Source organism: Neopsephotus bourkii, unplaced genomic scaffold (assembly GCF_033783945.1).
Source record: "Neopsephotus bourkii isolate Nb327-2 ecotype Australia unplaced genomic scaffold, CSIRO-AGI_Nbou_v1 NB_1363, whole genome shotgun sequence".
Taxonomy (NCBI): domain Eukaryota; kingdom Metazoa; phylum Chordata; class Aves; order Psittaciformes; family Psittacidae; genus Neopsephotus; species Neopsephotus bourkii.
Window position 1 is genome coordinate 361,333 of NW_026901842.1, and position 22,632 is coordinate 383,964.

At 44.6% G+C, this 22,632-nt stretch overlaps 2 protein-coding genes across 12 annotated transcripts in view; one reads left to right on the forward strand and one right to left on the reverse strand.

The window, feature by feature from the left end:
- RECQL5 (RecQ like helicase 5) overlaps positions 1-22,632 on the reverse strand; it is a 38,647-nt gene that overhangs the window by 11,948 nt on the left and 4,067 nt on the right. For 5 of the 7 annotated variants that reach the window (XM_061366918.1, XM_061366919.1, XM_061366920.1 and 2 more), the window contains exons 4-8: positions 21,854-22,372; positions 21,024-21,129; positions 20,539-20,650; positions 18,183-18,345; positions 17,750-17,832 (exon numbers count right to left, since the gene is read on the reverse strand). In XM_061366918.1, the coding sequence (XP_061222902.1) occupies positions 17,750-17,832; positions 18,183-18,345; positions 20,539-20,650; positions 21,024-21,129; positions 21,854-22,372 (983 nt within the window). Of the gene's footprint in view, positions 1-1,680; positions 1,710-17,745; positions 17,833-18,182; positions 18,346-20,538; positions 20,651-21,023; positions 21,130-21,853; positions 22,373-22,632 lie in introns of those variants that run through there. The other 2 variants (XM_061366923.1, XM_061366924.1) reach the window with 2 other exon arrangements.
- SMIM5 (small integral membrane protein 5) lies at positions 552-16,165 on the forward strand. Of its 5 annotated transcripts, none has more exons than XM_061366939.1 (5): positions 552-595; positions 8,724-8,877; positions 10,250-10,563; positions 10,659-14,073; positions 15,319-16,165. In XM_061366939.1, exons 2-3 carry the CDS (start codon positions 8,751-8,753, stop codon positions 10,369-10,371), a joined length of 249 nt encoding a protein of 82 aa, XP_061222923.1. In that variant the 5' UTR covers positions 552-595; positions 8,724-8,750; the 3' UTR covers positions 10,372-10,563; positions 10,659-14,073; positions 15,319-16,165. The 5 variants fall into 5 exon arrangements, 4 of the variants coding, with proteins under 4 accessions (XP_061222923.1, XP_061222922.1, XP_061222924.1 ...); XM_061366938.1 differs by lacking the exon at positions 552-595 and adding an exon at positions 816-1,622; XM_061366940.1 differs by lacking the exons at positions 552-595; positions 10,659-14,073 and adding an exon at positions 816-1,622.

Below are 22,632 nucleotides of genomic sequence, written 5' to 3' on the forward strand. Positions count from 1 at the left end.
CAACAACCTCTGGGACAAGACAGCGGTGCCAGCTGTCCCAACACAAGGCACCAAGACAGTGAACACCATGGCCAAAGGCAAGGGGCAAAGTGACTTCAGGAGCAGCATCCTGGTGCCCTGTCCGGGCAGGCTCTGCTCCACCGTCCTGCAGACCTCTTGTGCTGTCCCACCAAGGAGCACAAGAATAAAAGCTCCTTCCCTGGGAGCCTGTACTGGCAGCATAAGGAAAAGTTAATCGCTTTAACAGCCCCCAAACTATGGCAGGGAGGGAATCGACTCAAGCCTCACTCCAGAAAAAGCTGTAATTAAAAGGAAAATAAGCAAAGAGCTCGCTAGGAGGAAGCGCAGGGAGGATGCGAGCAACAAGTGCCGCGCTCGGTGCGCGGGAGCTCGCCGCGGCTCCACTGCTCGGGCCCACCCTCCCTCTCTGGCACTTGTAACAGGAAACTTCCCGTCTCCGGGACAACCAATAACAAAAACCGGGCAGAGCCGACAGCTGGCTGTCAGCAGCCCGAGGAGAGCGGCGCCAGAGGAGCCGGCCGAGGGGAGATGACCGAAAGAGAAACGAGAGGAGAAGAGCTGGTGCGCGGCTGGGGTAAGGCTGAGCTGTTGTTGCTGGTGTTCGGTCAACCCTAACACCTTAACTCCATAGCAGGGAGCTGGAGCTTTCGTAGCTGTCTGCGCGGTGAACTGCGGAGCCCGCCGCTGAGCAGAGCCTGCCCAGCCCGAAGCCGTGGGCAAGGGACGCTCGGGAGAAAAGCTTTAAGCAGAGCTGCAGGAACCTGCGCCCGCTGCGCCAGGGCCAAGGAGCAGCAGGGGCTCCGCTGTGATGCGGAAGGCAGCTGCTGTGTTTCTGTTGCTGTTAGGGAATGTGACTCAAGCTGATAAGCAGGTCTAGCACAGGGCATTCCCCACTGCAGTGACTTGATACATTAATGTGGACAAGAGGGATGCTCTGCTCCTCCATATGTGTATGTGCCACCAGGGAGTAGCTGCCAGCACAGGCAAGCGCCTGTGAAACCAAGCGGGTGCAGCCACAGCGCTTCTCCAGAGCTCCTCCTCGCTGGAGCAAAGTTTAGCTCCCAAATCCTGAAGCAGAGAGTTTAGCAAATAAACCCTGGTCAGGGAACCAGCATATTGTGCAAGTTCAGCATCTGCGTCCAATAGAAATAAATGGAAAGACTTTACAGCGCTTCTAACAAGAGCATTTAAAAAAATCAGCCAAGGCACAGATGCTGGTTTACTATTCAAAACAGCCTGAGAAACCACTGTGCGAGAGAACACAGACACACACATACATGGTCTGCGGTTTGCAGTAACAAGACTATCAGGTCTGAATGCAGTGAGAAGGGAAGGAAGAGGATCTCCCAAATACATGAAATCACAGAATCGTTTAGGTTGGAAAAGACCTTTCCAGATCATCAAGTGCAAGTCTTGGACTTACATAGAGGGGTGTCCCATAGCCTGAGCTCCCATCTCATTTTGCTTCTGGATACGGAAGGGGGACTAGAAGGGAAACTGACCACATATCCCCTGTCTGCTGCCACGTGAAGCTGGTGACTCTGTTTTGAAGCTCCTCCAACTCCTAACACTGAGCCAAGACCACTTGCCTCTTCCAGAAGGTACATGGGCAGTCAGCTATTTACCAACAGGCAGTGAGAGAGGCAGGAAGCCAATTCTCACCAAAAGTATCCTGATCTTACACATACCTGTAGGGAAGAATGTTAAGGATCAGGTATTTCCACTTCTCTCCATCCCCATTAATGCAGAACAGAGGGTGGGTCTTTCTGACCTACATGTTGTATGAACACCAGATTGGAACTGCCTGTGTAAGGAGCAAAGACCTACATGCCTCCACTCTAGCCCTATGTTCAAAGGGGATGGAGGCAAGTTTCGACCCTGCTAATGAAGTGTCACTGTAAGCTGGTTGTTGCAGTTAAGATAGTTTCTTAAATTATGGGAAAAACAAAGTTGGGGGGTAAGGGGGAAGGCAGGAGGGAGGAGTGAGGGGGGAAAGGCTGGGGGGAGGTAGAGAAACACACCAAGTGTTCCAAGCCAAAAGAACATCTTAACACGCTTGGCTGGGGGCTTGTCCAGTGCAGCTGAGTTGTACATATGCGGGGGGGGGGAGAGGAAGAAGCAATGTGAAACACATGTCTGGATAAAAGCAGCTTGTGTTACAGCTGTCATAATGCATGGGCCTCTCAGCCTGACTGCACTGCTAAAGTGGTTATGGGAGTGGAAGTACAAACTAAGCACAGTTGGATAGAGCTGAGCCTTTCTGGAACACAGCCCCTGCTCCACGGAGCTGGACACAGGGACTGCATGAAAGCTGGGTGAGGAAAGCAGTGCCCATCCCTCGCCTCCTGGCAGGCTCTCAGCACTACCCCCTGCAACCACAGTTGAAACAGGGCAAAACAGCTTCTTCTGAGAAAGGAGCTGTTGTAGCCTTCAGTTCTGAACTCTTACACCCAAGTTCTGAGTTCTTACACCCAAGCAGCATCTTTACTAGGCTCAGACGAGCATATTTCATAAGAACTCAAAAATGCATGTAATTTCTGAGACCTGCACGTCTGAGATCAGCCAAGGCCAGGGCACAAAGGTGGCTGACAGAAGATGGAAGTGTGTCCAGCACTCTCAGGGGACTCCAGCTGCCTCACCTCAAACCCCAAACTACTGAGAGAACCCAGGATGTTTGGAAGTCACTATTTACAAGATTCTCAAAGCACACAGCTACCTCTGTTGGCTTCCTGGGAAACAGTTATTTTACTAATATTAGACTTCCAGCCTAGATTCAAGCATCAGCAACCCTAAAAAAGTTCTCTTGTAGAACAGCTACAGGTTTATTTTTAAAATTGACCTTTTCCTTTCACTGGATGGCTCAGTGCTTTGGTTTTCCCACTTAAAAATGGGACTAGCAGTGAGGAATGGGGTTTTGTGGACTTGTTCATGGGATGGACTGCAGAAAACCTGAGTGTCCCGCAGAGATGCAAAGACTCTCAGCTCAGTGCCCCAGTGGGTACCTCAGCTACTGAAACTGCAATTGCAAGGAATTCAGTGCCTTTTTATATTAATCTAATATTAGGTTGTAGGGGAGGGAAGGGACATTTACAGCGCTGCCTCAAAACCGATCTCCAAACAGTGGGTGGTGGAGATGACAGGGTATCCCAGCCAAACAGCTACCCAGTCCAGGCAGCTTTATAATCTGAAAAACTGTGTGGCTGCCTTTCCAGGCCAGCTGACCAAGTCAAAGCTTTTCTGCTATGACATTGAGCTGCAATTTACAAGTTTGGGTGTGTGCTGTTAAAAGGCTGAATTCTCTTGATAGTGGAATCTATTTTCATCTGTTTGGGAATGAATTATAGGTCTGTTTGGCTCCATTCGCTCCTGTTTTAGGGGGAAAAAAGGGCTTGTCTGTGAACTGTGGTTTTAAATTTCACGGAGCTGGTCACCTACAGTCATGGCAGCAAACCATGCTGCATTAACAACTATGAGGGAAAACCATGCACTAACGATATGACTACATTTCTGTAGCCCTTTTCATCTCAGAAATACTCAGAACAATGAACAATCGTACAGGAACTATTATATGTTCTGCCAAAATGCACCTAAACCATGACACCACCAAGCAGCCCTGCACTGTTTGAGGACAGGAAGCACCACAGACCTTATCCATGCAAACAGAAGTGTGTTCCAGGAATTAAGAACAAAGCTGGTAGGTTTAGAAACTAGCCAAGCCTTCATGTTCTTAAGAAAATGGCCAAATGCAGTCAGAGTTTAATTGAAAGTTTTAGACCAGAATAAAAAGCATCCCCTTCCCTTCAGCTGCTCAGCATCCTCCTTCTGTGAGGCTGGGATTGCCTTCTAAGATCTCCTACCACAATCCACACAGGCTTCCCATCCCTACACAGGTCCAACTTCAACCAGCTTATTTAACTTGTCCAAGTAAGAACACCGCAAAGTATTTGCTTCTCCACAGCCATAGTTTTGGGGAAAAAGACAACGTTTCAATGAGAACGTTGCCCTGGATTCTGTTTGCTTGGGCACACCAGGGAGGTCCAGCTTCGTAAGGGGTCTGGAACATTGCTGATTTCTGTAATGGGCACAGTGAAGGGTGTCAAACTCACCATCACTGGGACTTGCTGCAACAGTACTAGAGGCATCAGCAGCTTCAGGGTACCACCAACGAACTCCCCGCTCCAAAGCTCCATCTCTATGTTTAGATTACTACAGCAACAAATCCATGCATGCAAAAATTTATAGAGGGAGCACAGTGAAGCCAATGGACTGGGATCACATCAAGAGAAATAAACCCCCGTGCAGCATGGCTGGGTGAGGAGCAATCAAGAGCAGAAGCCATGCTTTCATCTACTTCACCCTGAACAGACTCGGTCACCGGAGTGTAACAGGCAGTCAGCAAGTTAAGGCCATTTCAGTTTGTAACTGCAGCAAGACCACGGTCTTTCTAGCTAAGGATTTCAGAGTGTGTTAAGAGACCTGGACACACAACAATCAGCAGATAAACCTCATGAAATTGAAATGGTTGCATGTTCTGCCGCTTTGCAGAGATCAAGTCACCCAACAGAGGAATGGGATGACTTATCCAAAGTCACACAACCAGGAAGCATCACTGGCAGTCCAGGAAGACCACCTGCACTTACTGGCTTCCAGTCCTGAGGCTAAACCACAAACTCAAATTCATGTTGCTTGCACTGAAATTGTCTGCTCAAATGCCACTGGGGTCATGACTAAACAAGCGTCTCATTCCTCAGCAGTAAAATTAAGCTCACCCACTCTCTGCAGTTCAACTCCTGATGCACCCGTGTGGACACGCAGGATGGATACAGCTTTCCAAAACAAAGACAAGCAAAAAAAAAAAACCCAAGCAATTCACATCAATTCCATTTACTTAAAGTAACTTGACCAGCTTAAAGCAGAGAGGCAGATGTGGGCCCCCACCTTACATGGTCATCCCAAAGCTCTTTTTCTTGCTTGAGGCCTGGAATCTACCACACACAGCCAGTTCACAGTACAGAGAAACCCTGACCAAGGTTTTCCTCTTGAATGTCTAGATTGAGGCCTTTTAGTGGCTTTATTCTCAAAAGGGCAGAGCAGCCAGCTTCTTTGAGTGCTTCAGTATGCCACAAGTCCACTAAAACAGTTCAGAAAGACTTCAGTGCTTTTATGGCAATTTTCACTGCTTTAGTCAGTGGGCATAGCAAGATGAATCTGCATTAAAAACAAATAGAAGCACTTTCTGGGAATCAATCTACAGAAGCCCTAAATATAGGATGTGCTTCTTTGGTTTGAAAGGGTCATCTAATCCTTGCAGCAGAGCAGCACATGTTCAGATGCTAGGCATCCCCCTACTCTGTGCTCTCTTTTCAACCAAGGCTACTGTACATGGCATTTGACCCTTTTTTCCTCAAAACCAAGTAAACCCAAATTAAAAGATTTGTTCTATTCCCTCCCCTGCTAGGCCTCGTAACATAGGGGAGGGCAGAAAGGTTTGATGATCTAGTCCCACTGGCAACACCGGAGAGATGAGTTATTTTATCAAGAACAGACAGAAGAGGAAACAGCTGAAACCAGTATTTTCAGCCTGTCAGGGCTCCTCAGCTAGAAATCCCCAGTCACCTCTCACAGGCATCAGCATTGTGTTCACCTCTGCTATGCGATTTTCTCATCTTGCCTCTCTTCATTCCATTCTTACTTCATGTGATCTCTAGCTACCGCTGTGAAGCAAAAGTTCATGACATTAGGTCTGACAATGCCTTATGAAGACTATACTGCACTGTTGTCATTTTTCCATAATGAGTTCCAACAGTGGGGCTGCCCTGGCAGCATGTCTCCTCTGCTCTGGAGGGCTCCATCCTCCATGGATGCAGTTCTGAGGAAGGATATGAAATCCCAATTGAGAAAAACACTGGCAGACAATTATGTTTGCTCCAAACCCCACAGAATCTGTGAGGTACTAACTTGGGTGGCCACTCTAGGCTCTGGAACAGCATTCTAATCTTAGAAAGTGAACTGTCAGTTAAGACCTACAACCTTAAGTTTCAAATCTCTTAAGACTTGCCCATTTTAATAATAATCGTTACAGTGACTGCTTCAGCCAAACATCCTGCACCACCTGGGCCTCTACCAGTGGTGGTGCCTGGGAGCTTACCTGAACACAGTATGATAAAAAAAAAGAAAAAGGATTAATTCTTACAGCTCCACTCTGCAATCTGTAAGTACTGTCATCGCCATTGGGGTGTACATGAGCAAGATGAGGCAGAAGCATAAGACACCTAAGTCACCCAGTACTAGCCTTACCCTTATGCTAATCTCTAGGGCAAGACCTTGGTTCTGCTGAAATCAACTGGAAAAAAATCACAACCAAAACTAGACCTGACCAAAGTCTTTACATCACAGGTAGAATGGAAGATACAAAAGTCCATGAATATAACCAGCTTTCTTGGTGGGTTTTGGTTTTCTCGGTGGGTTTTGGTTTTCTTGGTTTTGTTTTTTTTTTTAGGTAAGTGATTTTTCCCCTTGGCACCTGTGTGCTGTCAGAAGTGCAGTTGAGCAGAAAAACATTTGCTTCCTCATGGGTGGACTGGAGGCTGCACCACCAACATCAAAACTTTGTCTCTGAAGTTCAAACCAAAGTAAACAAGCCACATTCCTTGCAAGTTTTTGAACAAAAATACTTTTCACGTAGCTCCAGCTCAGGTCTGTTACTGAGACACCTCTTGTCATTTTAAACTGGGCACTTTGCTAATCCATGAGAAGTTCTACAATCTTAATCAGTAATTTTACACTGGGTGCCCAAACTTCAGAACCTTGGCTCTTAACGCTCACTGCTTCTGGTGCAGCCCAAAGCGTGGCATGAAAAGTGACAGCAGATTCTGTACGAGGAGAGCTTCCAGGTAGGCAGCAGCACCTCGCAAAGGAGCAAACATTTTCAGAATGTTAGAGCCCGAAATACTTGAAAAAAAAAAAAATTCTCTTCTTGAGCCAAGAGCAGAACATACAACCCCCTTCAGCTCTGCCTGCACTGCCACCTCTTGGAACAACACTGGAAACTTGCTGACAGAATCACAGAACCCTGCAGCACTGTGCAAAAGATAAAGCAGCCATTTCTGCAGCAGCTCACTTGGGGTGCAATCATCTAGAAAGAACTTGTTAAATCTAGTCTCAAAAGTTACCTTTTCAGGTCAAAAGGCCACAGCTTTGCCTCCCTGCTGAGTTGGACAGAGATCTTTCTGTAGATGTAGATTTTCCATCCACCCCCATCCCTAGGATACCGGCTGGTTCTGATTTTTGTTTCTTATCTTGGATTTGAAAGAACAAAGAAAATGCTTTTTGAATTGCATAAACATACAAAATGTAATTTAACTTGGCACTGCAGTATTGAAGCCCAGCATGCAAAGATATAGCCAAGGTCTCTCCGTCCTCAGTGTGTTTAGAAGAGCTGAACTCAAAGCAGCAGTTTGTTTGAGTAACCAAACCAGATCTGCAGTAATGAACTAGTTGGCTTATTCTGGAAGTACTCTCTTGGTCACTTGGCTTTGTGTTATCACCAAGATAACACATTAATAAATATTAAATAGCAATGTTCCAGTCCCACAAAACAGTACTATTACAGTACACGCATGCTAGTACATTCTGATATAATAATGACATAAGAGTCAAACAATGGGTATTTCTCAACAATATCCTACTCCAATTACTGACTGAAGCAAAATTCTAACTTCCATAGCTCTCATGCAAGCTTGTTTGTTGTGATGCCTTCCAAAATCTTTCTCATGGGACAAAAGAACAGCAAATACTGGTGGCAAAACTGAGGCACCTAACTTTGACTAAACTGTTTTCAGTAACAACAGTTCCTGGTGATCATGCTTCCTGGGAATAAAGAAGGTGTAAAATGACTGTGCAGGGCAGTAGAGATTAAGGGATTAACTTCATGAGGCAGGTATCTCTCCAACAGATCCAGGGGCTTTTGCTTTGCCCATCACCAGCAGTGATAGGTGGGCAACCACTGCTCTATTCATGTATCGCCCCATCAGAACAGACTGTGGCTTAAAAAAAAAAACAGCTACATTTAACTTACCCTATAAAACTTGCATTCACCTGTAAGAAATTAAAAAGCATCCAGCTGTCACCAGTGAACACAGACTTTAGTTCTTAATGTCACCAGTCAGTAAAACTGTTTGGTAAAACATTATTAATGATATTGTAGTGAGGTATTGAAGTAAGCGCCTTAGTTTTTGAAGGGGCTTTCTGTGGGTGAAAGTGCAAGAAGTGTTAAAGGGCTGCATTAATCAGTAAAAAACAATTGAAAACTACATACCACTGCAGTTCAGCATTTGGAATTCCAGTTAGAACTGCATTTCTTTCTGGAAGGACAAAAAAGGAGAACTGGCAAAAAAGCCCTACTTTCTTAGGTGCAAGCCAAGGGCAGACACTGTCCAGTTCTGACTCTGTGCCTGCTGAAATAAGTGTCCTTTTACTGCTGAACAGTACAGCAGTACAAAAGCACCCTCAAACCCAGATTTTGAAATTAAACCAGTGCCAAAACACGTAGACAATTAATAGTTCTCCACCTTAGCTACTGGGAACAAGGACTGAGACCAGATAAACTTGTTTTCCTTGTGATCACCAGCCCTATAAGAAGGCTGGTAGTTTGCTAGCATTAGTCAGTGGAAAGGTTTATTCTCTATTTGGTTCTTCCGCAGCATAAAGCCTGGAGAGGTTGAGCCAGAATGTCTTCTGAAGGCTTTCTGAAGGAAATGCAAACCATTGGTGAGAAGTTTCTCCTTAAGCTCCAGAAACTGCCCAAGGCTGACCCGGTGGAGATTGTGTCCTTTTGTGTGGTTCTTCTGTTTATCGGTGAGTGTATCAGTGGATGCAGAGGGATGTCAGAATGTCTCTTCTCTTCTACGGGGGCAGCTTACTCCAGTCTTTGTTGCTGGGTTGGTGTTGTTGGCAGTCATTTCCTCTGAGGCCCAGTTTAATTTCTAGGTAATGTTTTAATACTCAGTGTCTGTCTCTACATGCATGCAGAGAACAACAGGCATCAGTATTGCTTTCCCCAGAGCTTTCATATTATAGCATTAAACAGCAGTACTCTACCAGAGCTACTGCAATGTTCTGATGCATGGGAGACAGTTTATGACAAATGGCATTAGGGCACCTCACTGCTGAAGAAGACACAAAGTCTGAGACTCCAAATATCGTTCCTGTGCTTACTTCAGTGGAATGATCCTATTTATTCTTCTCTGGTAATGGCAAGATCCCTCCTCCTGCTCTGTGTGGGGATGGCATGGAACTAGTAACAACGAGCTGCTTGATGCAGAGGGATGAAGTTTGTTTAGACAATGGGAAAACAAGCAGGAAGAAAGAAAGGCCCTCCCCCTCCACGAGGTATACTTCACTCCCAGCCAAAAGGAAGGGAGTGGATCCAGCCTGGACACTCCTCCCCGGGCTGGAATTCAGAAAGACACACCTGCTGCTTTAGTTTTTCATACCTACAGCTGGCTCCCCACAGGTCCCATAACCTGGCAGCGCAGCTCCAGACTATTAAGAAACACATGCACACACATGTGCCCATTCATACGCTCTTATGTGTTTTGAGGGATTAAACACATCATCCTTTCCTATTCCTGATAAATTAACATGCTCTTTCAATACCAACCATTATGCCTAATGTAGGGTAGCAGTGATTTAGCCCAAAGGTTCGTGAAACAATCCTTGCATTTGTAGTATGTATTTTTTTCAAACAAAATACAGAAGAAAAAGCGAACCCAGTCACAAGTATCTGTCCTTACTAAAAGGTACACTGTACACACTCCTCAGAAGTGCAACTGCCAGTTTGATTAACCAAATCCTCTTGAGTTGCTTCTGACACAACTATGGGGAGAGTTGGATCTTCATCCTTTCCAGGCACACAGCTGTACTTAGTCACTGCACATCACCTCCGAAACAACAGCCCATTAAGCAGGTAAACATATACCTCCACATGGTTTAGTATAATAGCTGTTAGGATCACCAAATATTCAGTAATGATTGTCCAGATTAAATGGATAACTAGCACAAGAGAGCACGAACTTAGGAGGAGGGAGGTGGGGATATGGGAGAAAAAAAATGGCAAGAAAGGCTTTGTTCATTATGCTGCCCACTGAACAACTTAGAGAAGACACAGGGTTACTCTGTGGTGATTGCTCCTATGTCAATAAACAATATCCTTTGCTTGTCTTTCCAGTTACTGTTCTGGTGCTCATGATCATTGCCTGCAGCTGCTGCTGCTATAGCTGCTGTAGCTGTGATGGACATCCTGACCACAGACGGAGAAAGATCCAAGTCCGCCCAGCTGCCCATTCATGAAATGCAACAAGTGGTGACACAATTTACTATCAAGGACATGCACGGACATCATGATTCAGTCCCATGGGGATGACTTTCTACACTAGGTCACTGGAAATGGCAATAACAATAACAATTAATATGACCCAAAGGACCAGAAATCACAGCATGGAATTCCTTCTTTCTGTGACAGCCACTACTGTGACCAGAAAGGTAATGCTACTTTACCATCACTGTCTCCTTCTAGGGTGGGGTGAGAGTGCTGGACACATGCTGCTGAGAAAATAAACATGCTTTCCCATTGACAGCCCTGCAACTGGGCCAGCCAACAGTTCCCTCTGTGAGCACGGAGCCACAGACCAAAGCAGAGAGCACAGAGGCTGCCACATGCTAGGCAGTGCTTACTCTCTTTACAGGCAGCTAATCCAGAAGGATGGTGCCGGGAGCTAGCAGAACCCCCTGACATCACTGAGAGATCTACATGCTTAATGCATCTTGGATCAATCCCAAACCTGGTATCTCAAAAGCTGCCTGCAACACACACATTTAGCAGAGACATCTGCTGAAAACAACAAACTTCATCCAGACATACCAGCTGAGGCTCTGAGCATAGCCAGAACAAATGCTCTTCGCTTTACTGCATGGGGGCCACAGTGATATGAAACTGCCAAAGGGAAAAAACAGTTCATGTGCAATACCCTTTGTAAACAGAAACGTGAAGGCGAAAGTGAAAACTTCACCAATGCTACAGCTTCATTTGATCATTCTGCTGCTAAACGTGCTCCCTCCCCACCTTCTGTGTGGTTCTGCTCTTCTGCTTACTGCAGGTGAATGGTTCTTACAAAGTATGGGAGTTTGAGATGAACAAACCCATCCTTCCTTGAGGGACCTGTGTGCCTGACTCCCTGCCCTGTGTGCAGTTTATTTTAGTGGACATAAACATTATGCCTTAGGTTTGTTTATTAGCACATGCAAAGGCATTTCAGAGGAGTGACATACCAGGTGGTAACCATCACTGCAGGGCACTCATGCAGCAGCTGACAGCGGGCACTGTGACAAAGCAGAGCCCAGAACAGCCTGTACAGCTGGAAACAAATGCAAATAAATCCCTTTTCCACACTGCTCCCACTGTGTATGTTTGGTTTATACTTAGGTGATTTATGTACATACAAGGCTATGGTGCAGGTCACAGCTTTCCTAACTGGGACAGCCAAAGGAAGACCATCACACTGCACCTGACTCTGTAAGCCACTGGTCTTTCTGCCCCAAACGTGAAACCAGCCACCTTTATGAGAAGGCATATCGATAAGTTATCTTCTATCCTTGTACCCTAATTGCTAAGTGTAGAGGAATCAAAGGGATTGCATGCGTATATACCAGAGCTAGCATCTAGCTCTCTAGAGAAAAGAATCAAACTTATAACCATAGGCTTTTAAATATTCTTCACACTTCAAAAAGAACAAAAATTTTGAAAACTTTGTAAAGAAACCTCTTTTCTCGGATGCCTGCACCCATATCAGTAAAAGGCACATTCCACCACTACATCCTCATGTATTCAACTGTTGCAAAGAAGCCACATGTAGGTATTTTGCATTTTTATACTGTTGCCCATTAGGATACAGCTGCAGCAGCAACACAGACAATAGGCTAAAAATTAAGAAAAAAAAAACTTCCAGCAGAAAATAAGGCTGTTCTTTAGAGCGTAAACATTTGAGCCCGAACTTGACAACTGCCAACAGAGGACTGCACTAGTATGAGCTAGTGCACACACAGTTAGCACTGAAACAAACAAAGTGCTGCCCTTTATTGTACTTCCCCAAAGCTTTCACTCCAGACCAATAAATGTCAGGGTAGGATAAGCTCAGGTGTGGCATCAACCTACTCTAATCAACATTCAGAGTTACATCACACAAACCTCTCTGTCAGATATGGCTTTGCTCATTTTGCTTACAAACAAGTGGCAATCAAGGTGACATATGAAGTCTCAGAACCTCTTTTGTAGGAGACAGACTCAACGGATGCTTCTGGATCTAATTTAAATCACGAGATCTGTGAAAGCACAGAGCTTACTTTCTTTCCTAGCTTATCCTAGACAGCACCAGCTAGAGGAATTAACAGAATCCCATTGAGAAATGTTAACAGCAGGATGGAACCAGTCTGTGCTAAATCAAGGAGGAAGCTCAGCTCACATACCAACTGACAGCTTGATGTCACTAGGAACAAGCTGCCAGGCCTTATCTCAACAGGAAAAGCTACAAATACACATTCTCCAGTGGTACTACAAGTCAAACCGCTGACAGATAGCAGGCAGGGGGACAAGAGAAATGGCTCCTGTCTTATTTCTGCCACTGCAAGTTCCTGAATTAGAAACAGAGACTAAACACAACACTTAAGAGGAGTGAAAATCAAGCATTTCTCTAAAGAATTCATGCGGCTTTCTGGAGCAGAGCAGCAGTCACTACATACAGGAGAATCCCTGGACTGATTTCTACGTACTTGCCTAGACCTCACAAGCCTAATGTTCTACTTCCTACCATTTTGTACAATTGCTCGCAGCTGGACTATTCATACACTTAGTGTTTAGTTAAGCCCATTGCTGGCCTGGGTGGGCTCTGCCACCTTCCTGCGTGCAACAGATCAGTTTGGCCTGAAAGATGCCCAGAAAATCCCAGTTTACTACAGCTCTTCAGTTTCTGTTGACTAGGAACGTGTCTGGGTCCCTGCTCACCACTCACACCAGCTTTTGTGGGTTTGGTTTCAATCATTACCCACATAAAGGGACCTGAAATGCTCTGAGCACTAGTGAGGATAGATCCATCCTCTCCGTTTCAAAAAGCAGAGGGAGATCCAGAAAAGCACAAGACTAAGGTGAGACTGTTTCAAATACAGCAACTTCTGTACATGTTGTGAAAGCCTGAGTGACCCTAGAAGGAACTGCAAGGAAATATAGTTATTTCAGCCATGATGACACAAGTGTTGAAATAATTCCCTGAAAAACCTAAAAGAGACAAGAAGCCAGCCTCTGCAGCAGAGGTGGCTGAAGTTCCACTGATGACTTGACGGAATAGCTTCTATTCTGTAACATCATCCCTTCCTTTCAAAGTGATTTGCTTGGCTTGTAAAACAAAGTTTCCTTTTACACACACACAACCTCACACACCACATTCTCCTGCTCCTCCTACCCTCCCACCTCTCTCCAGCACCATCTTTCTAGTCTTCCTCAGTTAGGAAAGCAACAGGGACACAGTTTTATTGAAGCTAATGGCAGTGCAAGGCTCTGGAATGAGTTTATCCACCCAAACTCTCTCAATGAGTTTTGGACTGGAGGGCAGTCTTGTTCACCGTCATTTTAAATATGGTGGTCTCCTAACAGAGCTTACAATACAGATCCACTCAGGATCCAATGAAAGCCTCTTCTCTCCATTGCAGCCTTCCCCAGTCAGAGGGCATCATGAGCCTTTACAACCACTGGAACAGGTGTACGAGTAGATAAAGCCATGGAGAAGAAAGAACCTCAACTAGGCTCAATGCCTTTGACCAGATTAGCCACACCTTTGCAGGGAAGTCAGCTGTTAATCATTGACTGTAGTACAAACAGTCACCTTCCATGCTGGCTCTGCAGTCTCCAGGTGCAGTAAGGCAGTTCTTCCCCACAGGCCAAGATCTCTTGGAGTGAATGCTGAGAACCAGAAGAAATACCTGCTACAAACGTAACAGCTTCAGGTACTTATAAACTTGCATACAGCTGTCCTGTTTCAGAAGATTTAACTGTGGTTAGCAAAAGAGATGAGAACTTTTTAGGGTGGACAGTCACACTGGGTTTCTGCCTTTGGGTCTACAGAACTAGTATCTAGACTGTCTCATTTTTAAAGGCAAAGCAAGCTATCCAGAACCACCTTCATGTCCCATATGCCTGTTGGTTAGAGTCTGGCATGGTGATTTGCCATCATTCCAGAAAACAACATATGAACTGAATATATTTGGCTGCTAAGAAGGAAACAAAAGCTTCAGCAAACTGAAGTGTGCTCTTAGTCAAATGTATTTGGCAAGGATGAAACACACTTTCCTTATAGTATTAAGGATCCAGACATAATGGGAAGCAAGTCAAACAAATTTTCAAAAATAATGGACCTCCCTTAATGTATTAGGACTGCACAGTCATATTTCTGAGAAAGTTTAAGGAATAATCCATTTTTTCCCTTGAGAAGCAAGGAAGCTTTAGTAAAACCACAAGATGCTTGCAGAGAGACGCTGGATATTCTTTAGAAAGCTATCACCAAGCCATTATGCAAAGTACCAGTGACAGAGTAAATCTGTAGGACTCACTGAGATCCCACTTTGAATTATTGCTGGACCCAAGTACTACATGGGAGGAAAATATGCTCCTATGTGTGTTACTAAAAGTGTTACTAAAGCAAACTCCCTTAGCAGGAGATCTTTTTACACAACTACTCTAAGCCCCATGGCAGTATGAGACAGACATGAAGAACTTTGCTTATTTTTTGTGGGTTTTTTTTGGTTGTTTGCTTTCAAGTAAGTGCTCATTTAACCTCCAGTGTGTTTTCAGAATTTATCTCCCTTTTAGAGATACTTCCAATGGCAGCAAAGAATACTTGTTTTTCATGTATAGGCTGTACAGTTGACAGAGATGAAGGGTTCACACTGAACGTGCTGGGACAGACACTATGGTATATTATTAAAAGTATTGATAAGCTGTGATTAAAATAAATCTCAACTGCCAAAATCTTGTAAAGCCAGAACCTTTCCTCTTTACATCTCTGCAGATCTGATTGTGAAACTGGCCTTACCTACCTTTCTTCTGGTTTATGCTCCCATTGCTGTGACTCTCCCTTTTGCAAAAAGGGTGCTGCAGGCACAGAGAACATGCATGCCTATACTGCTTTAGGGACTGGGGCTCAGAGCACAAAGAGGACACCAACAGCTGATATTGCCCTTGTTTATCTCTAGCAGGGTGGAAGCCAACATGTCTTCAGTACAAGAGGCATCCTCAGGTCTGGAAGAACTAAAGAGACTGACTGAAACAAGTGATTGGGCTCTTGGAGGGCTAGTGGTGATTGGCATCTTTTGTCTTGTTTTTGTTGGTCTCCTTTTATTTGCTGCCATCTTTGGGTGTTGCTCATCCCCAAGGCACAAACTAGGGTATAAATAGCAAAACTCAGACACTGTACTTGGAGCCCTACGCTAAGCAGGAATCAGCCCAGCTACAACCTAATTGTGTTGTTCATAGAACATCATCTTCTCTCATACCCTCTTCTCTCCCTGGATGGTTATTTCTCCCCATGCAACTTCCCCGCATCAAGAGAATGCACCACCGCCAGCAAGCTGCTCTGCAAGTCTACCACAAACTCAACACCTAAGGGTATCTGCATTCAAAAACTGTGTGACTAGACAAATACCAAAGTCAGCTCACATCTGCCTGATTTTCATCTTTCAAGCAAAACCACTGGTTACAGGCAAATGGTCAGCTATCACCTAAAACTGATAAAGATGTCTTCCACTGCTGCAGTTACAGAGGCGTTTTTTCCACCTTGCAAATAGGGAACAAGAAACTGACCAGTGAAAGCTTTGTTCAAACGCACTCCCCAGAACAGCTTATACCATTGGTCTCCTGTCACGCTTGGACAAAAGCCTAAATATACTATTCAAAAATCCTTGCCAACATGCAAGTCTGTCTTTATTTGTTCCTATTTAGAACCTTGCAAGGTCAGCTTCACTATTCAAACAGTGAAAGCAAATGTGAATAGAACTGTATTAATTCAAAATGTAAAAAATAAATGCAACATGCTGTTTCTTTACACAGAACCTTAGTCTCCTGTAGTTACAAAGAGGGAAGCCAGTGAGTGGTGCTGCAATATGTGACTCTGGGACATGCATACATCATGCTATACAGCAGGAAGAATGTACCAGGGTGGGGGAGGGAAGAAAAAGTATAGAAGAGGTGATTTCTAATTAGGGCAGAGATATTCAGCTACAGAAACCTCTCTTATGTACCCAATGAAATCCTGTATCTGTTACTATTCATCTGAGCAAAAGAGAATGTTTTCTTTCTGTCCTTGCCTAGTTACTGCCTCATTGCTGATGTGCAACTCTAGAGAAAGTCCTCATGAGACAGCAGTCAGGCTCTTTACAACATGCATGAAGTAGGAGATGCAATAAGATAGTAACATAGAGCCCAACTCATGCCCTCCCTGGGGCATCACCCTGGAATGTCCTGAGACCCTTGCTTCTGGTTTGTGCAAGGTTAGTTCAGTGATCCCAGTCCAGTCCTTATGGCACTAGCGTCCATTCCAGGAAGTGACTGTCCTGGCTAATTCTACTGCTATAAACAGCTTAGGAATTAAGGAGAAATAGATACCAAGACAAGGCTTCCTGAGGTTAACATCTAACCAGATAGATACAACTGCCTCTCAGATTATACAATACCAGAAGGAGCAGAGCTACTTAAAGTAAGTAGATCAAACTAAACAGCAAGACAACTCCCAGTAGCTACTTCCCAGAATCACCTTGACTTTGGGCAGAGAAGTGCTCCTTCAAATGCCCCAGAACTCAGAATTGTGCCATACTTTAGTACAAGCAACACTTTCTTGGAGCAGTCCCATAAAACAGGATTTGTTTACCAAGCATGACCACAAGGAGAGCACATGCTAACCAGGGCATCAGAAAAGCGTCACGTCACAATCACACTGAAAAAGTTATCCTAGACACAGGTGTGAAAAATGAAACAAAATGCAGACTTGAAAGCAAGACACATGTTGACTGTTTTCAGCTACTGAACACAGACTGCTCTCTTACTGGCAAAATTATAGCTTTGATGTCTTATCCATCATGGAACAGGAATTAGTACAATTACAGTTTACAAATCAGAACCTAAACAATTCACATTGCTGTTGCTACTCTGCATTTAAACTGGGGACATCCATAATTTGGGCCTGTTTCTGAAACATTCTAGGCACCATTGGCTCCTTCTAAGGTCAGTAAGAATCATAGATACCTCATTCTTTGCAGAATGGAGCCACTGAGGTTTAGAGAAATATTAAATCTAAATGCTTCCATCCCATGCTGATTAGGCTGCCTATCTCTTTAGAAGAGAGATAATGTAGTGAAGGAGGAAAGAGTCAAAACAAAAGCAAATGCAACTAAGTCAGCCCATCATCAAAGACAGAACATAGTAAAATTCATAGTAGAGGAATTACAGTTTAACACCACCACAACACTTGGTCAGGCTCCAAGACCGACATACCAGTTATCTTAGAGGTGGGAGTGAGAGAGAGATGTCTCAGGGACACCTTCCTCAGTTCAGACAGCAAAATACCAGGCAATTCATTCAGTATTTTTTTTTCCTGGATGTGCAAGATCTCAGGAGTAACAGTGCACTTACCCCAGCTCCTCACAGAAGTTCACAATGGCATCAAAAGCTGTCATCACAGCTTTGTCACATTCTTTTAAGGTGCCTTTTTTTTCCTGAAAGCAGAAGGGGACAATAACAATAGTCCTAAATTTAAACAGATAAAGTAACTCTAGTGACAACTAAATCCAACCCTTCTGATAAATCCACCAAACAGGTATAGACACCATCCTGTCTCTGCTCCAGCCTTATGCTCACCCATGCCTCTCTAATAGAGCTCAAGCTGCAGCCCTTTCCCTTTCTATTTCATTCCTCACTGCTGTCCCTTGAAACAGGGCTACTGACAGCTCAAGACCCAGAAAAACTCACTTCATCTTTGCACATTCCAAGATTACTGCAGACAAGCCAGATCAGAGGAAAGGCAGCAGCATATCTAGGCAGGTGGGTACTATTCTGCAGATCTTACCTGGATGTCAGAGAGCTCCTTCTTTATCAGAAAGCTGACTTGATCCCTCTCATGCCTTGAGTAATAGAGGCGACAGCAGGATGGCTTCCCATCCCTCCCAGCTCTGCCAGACTCTTGGTAATATCCAGCCATTGACTTAGCAATATTCCAATGGGCAACGAATCTGCATGGGATAAGGCAACAGGAAACATAAGGCTGCAGGTTTCTCAGATCACTTCATATACAATGGTGTTATTTGTGGACATCAACAACAGTAAAATATAGGGCAGCAAAAGCATAAAAGGCAGGGTTTAGCAGAGCAAGGGATTTTGCACACAGAAATTTAACCCCTCTTAATATGAGACACAAGGAAAACAGCTGGGCTATAAGAAAAACAACACACCAGAACAGAATGTGAGCAGGATGTTACTTTAAATGGATGGAAAAGGATGAGCATGTGAATATACCAAACATGCATAGAATTGTACAGCTATGAAGACTGAGAATAAGGACATTGAACTACAGAGTTTGGGAGATTTTACCATGAAGTACAGCATTAATTAAAAGGTCCTATTTATTTTGTGGAACACAATTTGAACATTGCAGAACACATTTTGAAACAATCGATTTAAAAGGCACTTTTTTGTCAACAAAGCCTGTATGGGAAGTTCTGTCTTACCAAGCTGACCTATAGATGAAGGCATCCTTCCTTTCTTCCTAGCCAGATAATACAAGTATAGAATCATTGCTAAACTTCATATAACGTCTGACTGTTTTCAACACACCACTTCTTTAAACCTGCTTGTACCTGACTATTTGGCAATTTAGGTTATACCTGCACTGAGAGCATTTCACAGGACAGTAATCCTGGCAATATTTTAAATCCCAGCCTGCCTCCAAACCAGCATGTCCCACGGGCTGGTCTGACACAAAAGGGTGGGGCAAAAGAGTAAAGGACAAAAGCAGGCAAACATGTTTGAAGAAACACAAACACTCCAGAACAGGCCAGGCAAGGAGCATGAGAGCCCTACACATTTAATCCCCATCAGAAAGTTTACTGAAGCAATCGATAATCTCAAGCAAAACTGAATTAACAGAAAGGAGCTGATTCCAGCATAAAAGACACCACCCATTTTCCCTTTTGTGCAGAAAAGTCACCTCCAGAAGTTGTCAGACCTGATCTTAGTTGGTAACATATGCATGATTGCTCAGAACTCTGCCAACAGAATGAAGGCTAAGCAGCAGTTGCTTGTTGCCTAGGCTCAGGTATAATATCCTTTAAACTATTAAAAAAACATCCTGTAAAAAGTCATTTTAACTCCATTCCTTGGAAACTGACCAGATTATAAGCATGTTTCAGCTACATTTCACTCTCGACCAGCCCTATGCATTTCAGTTACTCTGCTTTCTCTAACAGCCACTCTCCTGAATAGGGCAGGGTGGCTTCAGCGGGTCCTGAATTCATGCTGCTGTCCTAGTAAACTTCTCATTTCTCTCTTGGGTCACATGAATCAAGCAGCGAAACTGTCACTGCTATGCGATCTTGTTACCTGGCAGCACAGGGACACAGAAGGATGGCACAATTGTGAACTGATTTGACTGTCTCACTGCTGTCCTGCCCCTCTCTCACAGCATTCAGAGCAATCACTTTATGTGGATTTTAGAGTACAGATCAGGTCTGTGTGGGGCACTGCATGAGCTGCACCTGAATTACCCTCTGCTAAGCAATCACAGCTCACAATGCCAACTCAGCACAGCCATAGTGCAGTGCAGGAATTCTAGCAACACAGAGCAATTATGGTGACAGAAGTCCCACAGGAATAGCTGTTGAAATCATGTGCAAAATTTTATCCTTGGACTAGAGCTGTATTTTGATATGGTTATTGCCATTTGTGAACTGCTTTATTTTCCCCCCCACTGCATTGCAAAAGGAGATGTCTAAAAAAGAGTTGGCTCTGACCATTTTAGGAGAGGGTGTATGAATTATTTCAGGTGCTCATATTCTTCCCACTGCTTTTTAACAGCAACTACTTCACTAAGAGAAGTGAAAGGGACAGCTGTGACTGCCTCAGGATGTCTTCTTTTGGAACCCTGGAGGGTATGGCACAAAAAATAAAATTCCTCCAGTTTTCTTGGTTCGGAAGATGGCTGGCACAGAGGAGCTCTGGAGGCTTGTTCTTCGTTTCTTTATAGAACCCTTCCACGTTTGTTTTTACTGGTTCTAAGATAAAAAACATCCACCTCTGTTCCTGTGGTCTTAGCAAGTGTTCATCGGGCATTTGAGTCGCATGTATCAGGTAACAGAGAGACTGAGGCTTTCCCTTCCCACTGCTCAGGTTTCAGACTCCAGCAGGGCACAACACTCAGCCTCACATACCTGACGTTGGCTTTGTCTACTCCCATTCCAAAACTGATGGTTGCAACAATAACAGGGATCTTCTCCTCCATCCACTCATTCTGGATTAAAGTCCTGTCAGCTGCCTTGAGTCCTGGGAAGGAAAAAAAAGGGAAGAAAACAACAGGGAAAGAAATAAATTAAATTCCTCTTCCATTCCCCCATTCTAAGCCAACCCCTGACAGAGACAGCAGCAGCTGTTTCGATTCCAAAGAGAAAAATCTGATTCCTTCCTGGGATAAAAGCAATTATTATATTTAGGCTGTGCAAGATCCAACAAAACCAACAGCTCTGGAGTGAAGGGAATGCTGTCCTGTGGAAGACCCCAAACTTATCTTACATGAGCATCAGACACATTGCAGATCATGCCCAGAAAACTGTTTCCTAGATAGCCCCAACCCAGGCCTTAACGATTGTACAGTTCAGTTCTACCACCTATTGAGAGATGCAGATGCAGCTTCCTGTACCTGCATGATAAGCCTTGGCTTTCACTCCTCGGTAGCTCAGCTCAGTAGCCAGCTGGTCACACATATCCCGCATCCTGCAGTACACAATGCCACAACCAGAGTACACCTGGGCAGACAGGAGAGAAAGTCCACAACACAGCCTGAAGCCAGTCAACAAAGCTGCAGTATTAGGATGGCAGAGACAGGAGGAATGTCCAAAGCTCATTTCTTTACAGTCTGATTCCCTGGCAACTGAAAATACTGTGTCAGCACAAAAGTGAATCAGAGAGAAAGACAGTTTCCTTACAAGTCCTACAAGTCCCACAAGTCCCAACAGCAACCAAATCTGCTCCCTCAATCCTCTCCCAGTAGACACAAGGCAAGAAGCAGTCTCCCTCTGCTGTCCAAATAAACACAGGTGCAGAGGTTACAACCGAATAGCTGAGAGTTATTTTGGGAATTAATGTCAGAGCAGGAAATTCAACACGACATTCAAATGCTCCTCTTCATCCTCCCCATAGCAGACAAGCAGAACATAATCAAACATACAATAATTGCCTGGGTCATGACAAATAAAGACAAATGCTTGCCGCATATTCCTAATCCACTTTTAGAGCAACCCCTTTCTGAGGACACCTCTGAAAGGAGCACAGCCTTCACATTCTAGCTATCTTAGAGGAACTAAAAACTGTATGTGACCACTTTCAGAGAAACTAGAACATACACATGGGCACCCTCCTTCCAGGGACCTCCTCCTCCCCTGCCCCAGACCTGCCAGGGCCGTACCAAGGTCAGTGACTATCAAGGTAGATTTTTTCAGTTTTGCCTTCTTCCTTAAATGTAAAACCTACCCCAGTAGTGTTTGTCACTTCAAGTGCCTTCAGACAGAAATCCTTCAAGTTGGCGTATGGATCGGTCAAGAGCTCTTTGAACTGCACGTCATAGAACAAGTTAGATCTGAAGCAAGGGGTCTTAAATGTGGAAAGTGGCTGCTTTAGCTTGAGCACTGCCACAATGTCCTCCTGGACCTGCTTGGTGGCAGTAGCTGTCAAGGCAACACAGGGCGTATTGGGTATGCGAGTGCGCAAGGTGCCCAGGCGGAGGTAGTCAGGTCGGAAGTTATGTCCCCACTGGGAAACGCAGTGCGCTTCGTCAATTACCAAGTAGGACAAGAGGTTTCGGGACACCAGAGAGTTCAGCGTAGCTTGGAAGGAGGAGGCAGCTGCCATCTCTGGGGTGATGTACAGGAGCTTTACTTGAGGCTTCTCACTTGTTAAGTCAGCCAGGATGGTTTTCTTTTCCTGGGCAGAAAGCTTGGAGTTCAGAGAGCAGGCTTTGATCTTCAGAGCCAGCAAGTGATCCACTTGATCCTAGAGTAAATACAAAATTAAAATTAAATTAAAAGCAAATGGAAATAAAGAGAGTCGTCAGCACAAGAAAGACTACCAGGGACATCCAGGTGAGGCCCCAACTTTCACCTTCAGGATCAACTCTCACAACATCAAGGCCAGGTTGGATGAGGCCTTGGGTGACATGGTTTAGAGCGAGGTGTCCCTGTCCATGGCAGGGGGGTTGGAACTTGATGATCTTGGGGTCCTTTCCAACCCTAACTATTCTATGATTCTAACAT

Excerpts from the sequence above, each read along its gene's own strand:
- SMIM5 (XM_061366939.1), top strand. The coding sequence starts at position 8,751 with ATGTCTTCTGAAGGCTTTCTGAAGGAAATGCAAACCATTGGTGAGAAG. Across the intron at positions 8,878-10,249 it reads TGTGGTTCTTCTGTTTATCG|TTACTGTTCTGGTGCTCATG; the intron begins GTGAGTGTATCA and ends TTGTCTTTCCAG.